The sequence below is a fragment of the Fusarium sambucinum genome, chromosome III (genome assembly GCF_050947815.1).
Source record: "Fusarium sambucinum isolate potato_lamoka chromosome III, whole genome shotgun sequence".
Lineage (NCBI taxonomy): Eukaryota > Fungi > Ascomycota > Sordariomycetes > Hypocreales > Nectriaceae > Fusarium > Fusarium sambucinum.
The window spans coordinates 6611087-6622458 of record NC_139292.1 but is presented as its reverse complement, the minus strand read 5'-3'; the positions used below and the strand labels follow the sequence as shown (position 1 = coordinate 6622458).

The 11372-nt window shown below is 45.2% G+C and overlaps 5 protein-coding genes across 5 annotated transcripts; 4 read left to right on the top strand and 1 right to left on the bottom strand.

Moving 5' to 3' along the window:
• Positions 1 to 513: 513 nt before the first annotated feature.
• Positions 514 to 1125, top strand: FSST1_012353 (uncharacterized protein; the record flags this gene model as incomplete). Its single annotated transcript, XM_083235570.1, has 1 exon — positions 514 to 1125. One exon carries the CDS (start codon positions 514 to 516, stop codon positions 1123 to 1125), a length of 612 nt encoding a protein of 203 aa, XP_083082049.1.
• A 1767-nt stretch (positions 1126 to 2892) lies between these two features.
• On the top strand, positions 2893 to 4420 carry FSST1_012352 (uncharacterized protein; the record flags this gene model as incomplete). The annotated part of the gene is made up of 9 exons (XM_083235569.1): positions 2893 to 2919; positions 2971 to 3139; positions 3195 to 3242; positions 3293 to 3498; positions 3545 to 3582; positions 3637 to 3656; positions 3710 to 3764; positions 3817 to 3882; positions 3928 to 4420. 9 exons carry the CDS (start codon positions 2893 to 2895, stop codon positions 4418 to 4420), a joined length of 1122 nt encoding a protein of 373 aa, XP_083082048.1.
• A 600-nt stretch (positions 4421 to 5020) lies between these two features.
• Positions 5021 to 6349, top strand: FSST1_012351 (uncharacterized protein; the record flags this gene model as incomplete). The annotated part of the gene is made up of 1 exon (XM_083235568.1): positions 5021 to 6349. One exon carries the CDS (start codon positions 5021 to 5023, stop codon positions 6347 to 6349), a length of 1329 nt encoding a protein of 442 aa, XP_083082047.1.
• Positions 6350 to 6587: 238 nt separating this feature from the next.
• On the bottom strand, positions 6588 to 8282 carry FSST1_012350 (aspartic peptidase domain-containing protein; the record flags this gene model as incomplete). Its single annotated transcript, XM_083235567.1, has 1 exon — positions 6588 to 8282. One exon carries the CDS (start codon positions 8280 to 8282, stop codon positions 6588 to 6590), a length of 1695 nt encoding a protein of 564 aa, XP_083082046.1.
• A 1243-nt stretch (positions 8283 to 9525) lies between these two features.
• Positions 9526 to 10715, top strand: FSST1_012349 (uncharacterized protein; the record flags this gene model as incomplete). The annotated part of the gene is made up of 3 exons (XM_083235566.1): positions 9526 to 9970; positions 10046 to 10638; positions 10692 to 10715. The coding sequence occupies 3 exons, from the start codon at positions 9526 to 9528 to the stop codon at positions 10713 to 10715; spliced, it is 1062 nt and encodes a 353-aa protein (XP_083082045.1).
• Positions 10716 to 11372: the final 657 nt, after the last annotated feature.

The following is an 11372-nucleotide window of genomic DNA, read 5'->3' as shown; positions in this document are numbered from 1 at the left end:
TGGAGCCCCCTGAGCCGAACCCCCCCTAAGTCCATCTTTTCAGGTGCCGCACTGCCGAGTTGCGGTCCCGTCGGGTCGATCAATTGGTCAATGATCTACTGATCTAAACTTGATTGGGCAACGACAGTTCGTTTCTAATGTTTCACGATCCTTTTGCCTGCGCCTCTACAAGGAACACAATTGGACTGATCATCTGGTCTTGAGGAAATAATTACAGTAGATAAAAAATGTATATATTTCGAGCCAAGACTTTCCTTTTCGTATTTTAAACATCATCGGAGGTTTTTACCAATTTGCTTGCATCTGCACTTCTCAGCCTTGCTGTGCTTACGTTCCTTTTACTCTATTTTTGTTCCTCTTTGCTTACAGCTGTGCTGTACAACCTGACCGCAGTCTTTCACTGCCTTTGTTCTCAAGTCCCTGGAGGATATTTAAATACCCTGTTCAACCACTGTCTTTATCATTATCAACAATCACTACCACCGCAAACATTATACTTTTACACTCGACAACATGAAGTTCATTACTCTATCCACCATTCTCGGCCTCGCTGGTGCATCGGCAGCTGCCCTCACAGCAGTCCCCATCATCGAGAAAATCGCCCCCAAGTCAAAGAGCTGCCCTTCAAGCAACACCGACTGCCGCACCGCTAAACAAGCCGCGCCTTTCCTCATCAATGCCTTCAAGGAATACGACATCTACGACCCCAAGATGATGGCCGCTGTACTTGCCCTCATGGCCTTTGAGTCGGGCGACTTCCAGTACAAGCGTAACCAAGTCCCCGGCAGGCCCGGCCAGGGTACAGCCAATATGCAAATGGCCAACTTCAACCTCCTCTACGCAAAGGCCATTCCTGAACTGGCACCCAAGTTTGAGGGAGTTGACTCAGTTGAGGCCATGTCGGATGATGACCTGAACAAGCTGCTCGACGCTGTTACCGTCGACAAGTACAACTTTGCCTCTGGTGCTTGGTTCCTTGCTACCCAGTGTAAGCAGGACGTGAAGGACGCTTTCAAGAAGGATGCCGATGAGGGATTCAAGGTCTACATCGAGGAGTGTGTCGGTACCGAGGTTGAGCCCAGACTGGAGGTCTTTGGTGTTGCCAAGGAGGCATTCGGGCTCTAAGTGATTGGGGTCTGGGATCATTCGGACTGGTATTTCTTGGGTATACATGGGGTAGCGTATTTTTGTAGCATTGTCTATTTCTTCCAACCTCTTTTGTAGATAGAACTATTCATGGTCTTATCTACTTTTTCTATCGTTTATCTCCGTATTGATTTCCCAGTGTCTTATGGTTTGGTCTATGATATGTCTGTTTCAAGTAACAGGTTAAACTGTCCTCAGAGTATCATCAAAATTGACCACTCGAAGCATAAGAGACGAAATTACTAGGCCACCTTATGATCTTTAGACTAATTATTTTTCTACCCTTAGACAGGCCAACTTTTCTGCAAACCAGCAGACTGTTTATTGGATATTGAGGGTGTCTGACTTACTTCGCGTCGCTCGAATGCATGGGAGCAGGCTCTATTAAGCTTACCTTCTTGCTTTTCGACATGGTACAGTCAGACTGAGCGATCAGCAATGTCAAGTCATCTGCCAAGAGCTAAAGATGACGTACAGGAATCCTTCCAGCGAAATAAGGATGAGCTTGAATTTGTGTCTCTGGAAGTCTTATTTTATTGGAATAGTATGAATACCGACGATATGATGTCGAGAAAACACCTCAACAAAAGACCCGATATGCTTTGAATTGGAGTATGTACAACTTCCGTCAATATAGAATTTGTTTATTGTTATTCAAAAGAATTGGTTTGGTAAAGCAATCATTAGCGTAGTAGACACATGTAGCAGAATTCCTCCATAACCATCCTCGATATGTGATAAACACGCGCCTCTCGCGTCACCATAAAGATATTAGCAATGGTCAGCCATCAAGAATACAAGCTTCAAGCCACCGCCCGTCGAGTATCTATATATAAAACGAGAGGTGATATTCTTTCAATGGTTTTGGTCGAGAGTTCATCGGCGCTGGCGGGCTCAACGCTCGGCCGATGACGCTAGTACGTGCGGTGAGAATACCAAATTAATATAAAACATGAAGTAATCTATTCATGTCTCTCTGCTGACTGGTCGATTAACGAGTATGAGACTAGTCAAGTTTGAGATAGAGAAGTTCAGCTGATGCGCGTTTAGTTCAGATGGCATATATTCCCGTGTTTTGGTAGAGACAACATGGCAGCAAGGACTCTGAGAAACAATGAATCTCGATAGATCCCAATTAACCGCTTTAACAATCCGTAGATAAAATATGTAACTAGCTACCCCAGTGTAGATCATAGCTTCAGTTGAGGCTACGCGATGACTCGCCCAAGTCCGCAACTGACAAGGGTATGGATAAAAATACATGGATGTTTATCGTTTCAACGTTTCATCTCGTTCTCAAGCTGAGAAAAACGACGGCCGTCAAAAAAGCAATCTCTAGCTTCACCACACGGCTCACCTTCTGCTCACTTGCAGCATCACATTAGCCCTGGTGAAACCAAACTAACAGCTCGATTTGAGATCAGCCCTATATACATCGGGTTTAGCCTCCAACATATTAACCCTTCTTGGGTATCGAGGCTCTCCTAGTTAGTTCAAGCGGGCACGAGGGACTTCTTTATTTGGAGTTCGATAGTTTCACGTAATGCGGACCTCCTGGCATGTAATTGGGGTGCTTTGACGTTTCTTGTAAACAAATGATTTCATCAACCATGTGATAAGTAGACTCATGTCCTCCTACTTGTTTTGTTCCTGCGCTTGAGCGTGTGATACGTGCTGAGGTTTTTGTTTACTTTCCTTAACTTTCCTTTTTTCTTTTGTTTGTTGGGTGTCTCATTGTCTGGAACAATGCCTCAAATTGAAGACAAGCCTGCTGTAAGTCTATGCAACTAGACCTGGAGGGAAAAGTGGCTGACAAGGTTCAAGTTCCTTTATGAATCGTGGGGTCTCTATGCTTTAGGCCTCATCATTCTACTCGCTCGTTTCTTTGTGCGCTTGAGAACTGTTGGATGGCGGGGCCTCCAAGGCGATGATGCTTTTTCTTTCCTTGTTATGCTCTTTTATACGACGGACGCTGTCACGGTGCATTTAATATGTAAGATCACTATGTACCTTGCCTTTCTATCATTTAGCAGCTAACACATGTGTAGACTATCTTGGTACCAACATAGAAGCTGGAGTCGCGGCACTTGATCACAGTATGTTACAACTAACCCTTGATAAAAAATGTAAGCTAACTCTTTGGAAGAACTTAGCGAATCTGACATTCGTCAATATGAGCTGGGCTCAATGTTTCAACTTGTCGCTTGGTATTCCTACACGGCACTCATTTGGAGTCTCAAGGGAACTATGCTTTGCTTCTTTGCCCGAATGACAATTGGAACGTGGCACAAATCGTTTGTTCAGATCGTATCGCTTCTGTGCGGTATAACATACGCTGCTGTGGTTCTTACAGTATGTGTTCTTTTCTATCAAGTCTGGACCTTGACTAACTGGTTAGATCTCAATCGGATGCCTTCCCTACAAAGCAAACTGGCAGTATGAATCCCCCATCAGCTCTAGTAATTGTGGTTTACTAACAGAGAATTGCAGAGTTGTGCCTGATCCTCCAGGTTCGTGTTGATCATATGACAATTGGACGAACGGAACTAACAGATTTCTTTAGCAAGATGCAGTTTCAAAATTCAAAACTTTTTGGTTACAACTGTACTCAACGTCTTGTGAGTTGTAATGAATTTCCAAGGCAGACACGATCGATTAACCAATTTGCAGAACTGATGGCCTCATTCTTTGTATCCCACTACCCCTTCTATGGAAACTCCAAATTCCATTCCACAAGTAAGTTCTTACACCACTCATCCACAACTTGTCTAACAAAGATAGAAAATTGGTCATCGGATTACTTCTTTCTTCAGGAGTATTCGTCATGGCAGCCGCCCTGGTCCGTGTCGTCCTCACCCTCTCAGCCAACCCCTCAGCACTCACCATCAACGCCTGGGGCATCCGCGAAACTATCGTCGGCATCGCCACAGTCAACATCCCCGTCCTACGATCACTCTTCTCGAGATCATTCTGGAAAGGCAAAGCTCCAAGTGAGATCTGCTCGTCGTACCAGGGTTCGTCGGGAAGTGTGCGTAACAGACTTACTAAGCAAAACATTTCAACACCTTATGGAATGAAGAAGGTTTTTGATGGGAGTGGTGGATGGAAACACAGTCACAATAAGAGCGAGGAGTCTTTGAATCCAAGGGTGAACAAGTTGGCTGATATCATTGTCGAGAGGTCGTATCATGTTCAGCACGAACAATACGATGGATGGCGGGGACATCAGCATGCGAGATCGAACACATCGATTTATGCGCAGTCGCCAGTATGATTTCTCATGCATGAACGTTTAGAACGATACATCATCGGTGATAAACCAAGGCTTGCCTATAGAGAGTATGGGAACCCATGTTTTAGAGTATAATGTTAGATAGTAATGCATGACTTGAATGATCCTGATGTTATCATGTTATTCAGGAGTCTAGGGTTTATAAAGATACCAGCACGCAGCCATATTTCTAATATGACGTCCACGAAAGAACATATTTATACAGTGGTACCGTCACTTCCGGTTGACCTGATTCCTTGAACAGCTGATCGGTTATGTCGTAGAGTTACTTATGGGTAACCAGCACAAGAAACGCCAATTTACAGTACCAAGGCAAAGACATGCAAGGTTGAAAATTGACTCTTGGCTATAGGCTGTGCTAGTTCCCAAAGCACACAAATGTTGCGCTGCTCCCAGTAGGATAAAGCCTGGGCAGTTCCTCAGCGGACGATTAAGACTCTATAGGAATAGCGTAGGATTGATCTACAAAAGCAGACGAGGCAGGACAATCAAGATATAAAACTAAACAAATTACCCAATCATTGATTTATACAACTCTCAAACTATCTTTGAACTTGTAGATATTTACAATTAGCCGCCAAAATGGTGTGGACGCAAGTGTCTGATACCCAATGGGAGCGTCCATTGGATGGACTAGAAGCCTTCTTCGTCGTCACTGCCAACATGTCCGCAAGTCTCTGCGACGGCAGAGAACACTATACACTCTTCGCCTCTCTCAAACTCCAAATCAACTCTCATGACGTTGAATCAGACCTTCGACATGCTTGGAAGCAACTACGTCACGAACAACCTCAGATCGCTACTACGATCCAAGACATGAAGAGATTTTACGCCATCCCGGATGAACACGGTTTGAACCGCTGGCTCACAGAAACGCTCATTGTTTCCGATGCCTTGAATGCTGAAGAAATGCAAAAGGTTGTCAAACCTATCAATCAAACTACACTTTACTACATCCCCAAGTCCTCGGAGCTCGTGTTACGTGGCCATCACTATACCATAGACGGCACGGGAATGGAATTACTCTGCCACAGCTTTCTCAACGCACTAGCGCATCCTGATGAAGACATCAACTTTGGAGATGAGCCTGTACGTTTGGCACCAATCATGGAAGAAGTTCTGGGGGTTTCAGAACCGTCAGCCCAAGCAAGAGAAAAAGGTGAAGAGTTACTCGGTAGCTACCTAGGCAACCAACCAGCCATCGGTCCACTCTCAGAACTTGGTTCTGCGCCATCCGGAAACTGTCAAAACATGGAGCTTGTTTTCTCACCCGAGACAACTGATCTTCTGGTCAAAGCCTGCCACCGTAAAGGTATCACGGTTACTTCAGCAATCCACGCAGCATACGTCTCTACACTCATGGAACACGCAGATCCCGATTCAGAAAAGCCTCGATATATATCTATGAATCAATTTGACCTTCGTCCTTATCTTCCATCGCCGTATAACTCCAGCAAGTATGCTGCGTCGGTGTACTACGCTCCTCATCCACACTTCGTCAATTTGCCTGCCTCTTATTGGAATCTTGTCGAATCATTCACGAATTATTACAAGACAACATTCAAACAAAACCCAGATGCTTTGGAAATGACAGGAGCTTTCAAACGTGGCATGCACCAGGTTGTTTCGAGCCCAGAGTTCCTTGAGGCTCCTGCGCCCAAAGACGCTCTTGTGAGCAGTTTGGGCATTGTCGAAAACTTCATGAATCGTGAGTATGGAAATAATATCAAGGTCAAGGACTTCAAGTTTGGGGCGGATATTGTGCTGGGTATGTCGATGTTATTTTTTTATACCTTCCAGGGCAAGTTGAGGCTGGTGTATAGTTTCAATGATGGATTTCAGAAGGCCGAGGATATAAAGGTTTACTTGGAAGGAATGGAGAGGATATTAATGAAAGAGTTTCAGCTATAGATAAATATGAGAAGGACGACTGGTACGATGAGTATTAGTCTTCCGACCCATGAGTTGGATATATGATTTGCTTTTCACGTATCACATCACGATTTAAACATTATTGTCATGATATTATCTAAAATAGTGGTATTATGGTTCGCTAGGGAAGAAGGAAAAGTCATAATCGTAATGTTACATAAGACTGATAACAAAAGAAAAAAAAAGCACCACTCTTGTTGACGCCATCCGTCATTCATCAAGGAAGCTCAAACCGCTGGTAAGACCTTTGCATAACGACCTCATTTCCATGTAGTTCTTGGGGCGACCTCTGGGCTAGCTCTTGAGGCTTTGTATCGATGTAATGTTGTTGTTGCATGACGTTCTGTTCATAGGCCGGGATCTCAGGGGCTGGTGTAGTCTGACTTCGACGTCGACGCCAGTACAGAAAGCCGCCCAATCCAAGAGCTATCACAGCAACAGCAATTCCAGCACCGACGCCAACCTTTGCAGCTATCGACATACCAACTTCTTCCTCGTCCTTCTTCGTTTTATCAACATCGTCGGTCGCGTCTGCTTTAGAGCTGGGAGTACTCGAAGGCACTTCTTCATCGTTCCAATATCCTGTCCAGGATTGGTTCCAGTCATTCCCACCCTTCCTAACTGTGTTGTCCATCTCCCCAATCGTAACAGGATTCGCAGTTGCCTGGATGTTGGGACCTGGAGCCTGGGCTAACCACCAAGTGTCTACACCGCGACGCATATTGGCACCAATGAAAGCATCTTGGAGAAACGCGCGTCCCAAAACCCATCGGTTACCACCGTTAACATGGCATGGGAAGTATGGTATCGGATCATCGACGAGAGGTGCTTCGAGAGTTAGGTTGAGGTGCATGAATGGAATACGAATTTTGACGGGGTTGGTATTGGATGTCGAAATGAACTCAAAGGTAAGTGTCGTGGCTGATGAGATGATCTCCTTGTACTTATCCGAGTCGGTGTCCCAAAGGTACAAGCCGAGGTCCTTACTGTACTTGACAGGGAGGTGAGAAGCGATACTGTTGCAGGTGGACTCGGGGAGTGTTAAGTATGGTGAACAACCGTCAACTAATACCTTGAAGGAGGTACCGATAGATGAGTTTCCCTCAGCAAGAAGACCACCTTTGGACCGGAACTCAAACGGTGACTTGCTTCCGACCACATCGATACTGATATCCCGCAGTGTGATTCCATCTCTTGGACCGCCATTCATGCTCAGGATCTCCCCCACAACCCGATTCTGATCATAGCCTCCGAACCAAAGCGAGCCCGGAACCCTGGTAGCAGGCTGTGCTGATCCGATATGCATGCCGAACGAATATGACTCGGTATATCCGTTATCCCATAACCATCCTGATGGAAGACTTGCATTGATGGTTGGGAAATCATCGCCAACGAAGAAGCTTTGGTTTGTTTCTCTTCTCCCCCCTAGACTTAGACAGCCAGCAGTGAAGCCAGCTGTCTTACCACCGGGGTACTTGATCTTCTGTGGCGTCGACGTTCCAAGGACAGCAAGACTTGCATTTTTAACCGTTATCCCGTCTAACTCGATGTCGTCCTGATACGCTGTCCCACCTTCGCCTCCCAAATTCACACCGCGCATATAATTCTCGAGGGCTGCCTTCCACTGGATACCTCCTGTAGTGGCGACGGACGTGTCGTAGGTGCCGGCTCTGGAAGCAGAGCAAGTCCCCTTTCCGCAGTATGCTTCTTCGATCAACCACGTCTCCCAGTCACTTCCAGGAAATAGATCGACATCTTGCTTGTGTTCGCCGATTTTGGCATGTATAGCTCGCCATGGTCCGTCGGGTCCATATGTCTTGTCTGACCATGGAACCTCTCTGGGAGTACGCTCGGCCGAGATGGTAGCGATCCGCGTCAGTATCAGTGTAAAAGCGGTAAAAGAGGTCAACATGGTCGGAGCGCTGGAACACAAGAGATTGAACAAAGATAATAACATAAAAAACCTCCAAAGAGGCAACAAACTTGGAGTATAAACGATTGAATTATTTGGATAGAGTAAAAACGACTAATCATCGGCGAAAAACGAGAGAAGGCGGTAACAGGCCAAGCGTCTGGGACAGAGCGAAGAAAGCCGATGGATAACTCAATAAGGCTCTTACCAGACAGATTCCATGGATCCAAGAAATCTCGCTTGGGCAAGATTCAACCAACAGCCGACATGGGTATTTCAGCTTGGCCCAGTTGTCGTGTGTTAGGAACAACCAACATGCATCAGATAGAGGTGTTGGTACATGGGGTTTCGAGGATACTAAATGGAGCTCTGTCAATGGATCACGACATACAGAGTAATAACTTGTAAAACTGAGAGAATTCTTGCTTTCGAAATTCAGGCTGCATCTTGGCGGTCACTGCAAAATTGCGAGAGAATATCGCGTGTTCCTTTTTCCCACCTGCACATGAGTCTTCAACAGTCAACGAAGATGATAACGCTTACATTTCTCAGAGGGAAAACGTGAGAGACGAGTAGAGCATGGTCATGTAGTTAGTAGTTGGTCTCCAGCAGTATTGCAATATATCAGGGAGGGAATGTGGTTGCGCATGATTTGTGTGAAACTCAAGGTTTACAACAGAGTATCAAGTGAGTTCAATAATTCATCTGTCATCAAGAGTCAGCTCATAATACTCTCTTTCCAAGAAAAGAAAAACCAAAAATATTCCCATGGGCTGATTGGTGGACAATAGCTAAAAGCCTCCTCCTAGCCGCCCAAGTCCATGAACAATCCCTGTCAACTGTGCAGATCAGCTAACCAGGAAGCAATGTCTCATATTATAAGTGTGACCAACACGCATATGTTTGCTAAAATAATATTATGCTTCGCTGGGCGGCTCCATTTGCACGACCAACAGGTGGTATTATGGTAGGGATCTTTGACAGCCAAGGCCACCACGCCGCAGTTATCAGGACAAAGGCTGGCTACGCTTTTTGAAGGGAGGTTTTAGTCCCTCTCTTTTCTCTTGGATTTCTCGTGTTTTGTTGTGTCTGGAAAGCTCCATCGTTAAGGCTGGTTCCTGTTTCTTTTTCGCATGATATTCTATTGACTTAATGAATCTTATCAATCACTTATTCCCTCACTCAAATCCTAATTAGTCATACCTTTTCCCAAATGCTACTACGACAGTGGTTCTATACTCCAATGTCGCGCTTTACAGGTTGGACGAAAGATCTGCTACCGGAGCAAAAATCTCCATTTCTGACAAGCAACCTTGCACCGAGACGATACCGCTGGACAGGAGCCTTGGCTTTCACCATTATTGTCTTCTACCTTCTTCTCAGTCATGACTTTATTCCTACAGAGTCGTTGAGGGCTTCAGACTCAGACACGTCGATCGCAGTTGATTGGTCAAAGTTTGCATATACCCAGTATGTCACAAGTAGCGAGTACCTTTGTAACTCGGTTATGTTCTTCGAGGCGTTGGATCGTCTCTCTAGTCAAGCTGATCGTGTCATGATGTACCCATCAAAGATGTTCAAGTCTGAAAACGATACATCTCTCGATATTGAACTGCTGATCAAAGCTCGTGATGAGTACAACGTCAAGCTAGTTCCTATCACAGTTCAGCACAAGGATAACGCAGATGGTAAGCGAGTTTCCACAACTACCTAACTCAAACAGACCATATTGTATGGCAAGGCTAACCCGTGCATGAATGTAGTTACTTGGGCTGATTCGTTCACCAAGCTTCTGGCCTTCAATCAAACTCAATACAGTCGCGTCCTATCCATAGACTCAGACTCGCTGATCCTTCAAAATATGGACGAATTATTTCTTTTGCCACCAGCGCCAGTCGCAATGCCTAGAGCTTATTGGATGCTTCCAGACGAAAATATGCTCTCATCGCAGGTAATACTCATCCAACCTTCCAAGACAGAGTTCTCTCGGATCAAGGCCAAGATAGAAACAGCTTCTAAGAACGATTACGATATGGAGATTGTCAACGATCTTTATGGCCATAGTGCACTTGTTCTTCCACATCGTCCTTACGACATGATTACCGGTGAATATCGGGAGGCAAACCATGCGAAATATCTCGGTTCTGATGCTGAACCTTGGGACCCTGTCGCTGCTTACAATGAGGCGAAACTTGTTCACTTCTCTGACTGGCCAATCCCAAAGCCATGGATACCGACACCCGAAGACCTTCGTCTTGAGATACAGCCTCCATGTAAATCAATAAATGGTACGGAAGACTGCACAGAGAAGGTGATATGGAATTCTTTTTACACAGACTTTAGGCTGAAGCGCAAGGTGAGTCACTATCTTAGCTATTGCTCGGTTGCTTGTATTCTGACGTCCTATAGGAGGTTTGTGGGAAGAACTGGTGATCTTCTCAAGCTGCGGTCAAAGTGCCATTCTGTTTGAAATTCACATAATAGATACGCCAAAGCGCGTTAGACAGATATCCAAGCGTCAATGCAAAGTTCAAGCATCCAAAGTTTCTGGACCAAGCATACCGTAGAATTGGTGGTATAATTACGATTTCAAAATACTGCTGTGACAGGAGGAGCTCAAGCGTTCTAGGAAATCAGCAAATATGCAAATACTTTGCATAACTAGCATTGAGTACGACTCTGACGAGTCCCGAACCCAAGATTTGGAGTCACAAGCTTAATACGAGACATACAGCATTTAAAACCCATCAAGAAATAACTTGGCCTCTGGTTCCTAATTAACCTGGTGCATAGCGAAAGACTTCTAGTGGCATTCCATTGAAAACATGTGTGTCATTAAGCGTCTGCGGGACCTTCCTGTGGCTGAAACTGTAAGCATAAGGTGTAACTGGGCGCTTAAATCATGCTGAATCTTATTTCTTTCGACGACAAGTGCAAGAACGTTAAAACCTAATGGGATTAGCTGGTTAGTACGCCAGGTAGGAATGGGTGGTTGAATGAGAAAACAGAGCTTGTTGGACCACAAATCCGAACCAAGACTTATTTTCATTATTGCAGACACGCGTCGGATCAACAACCGGGCAATATAAA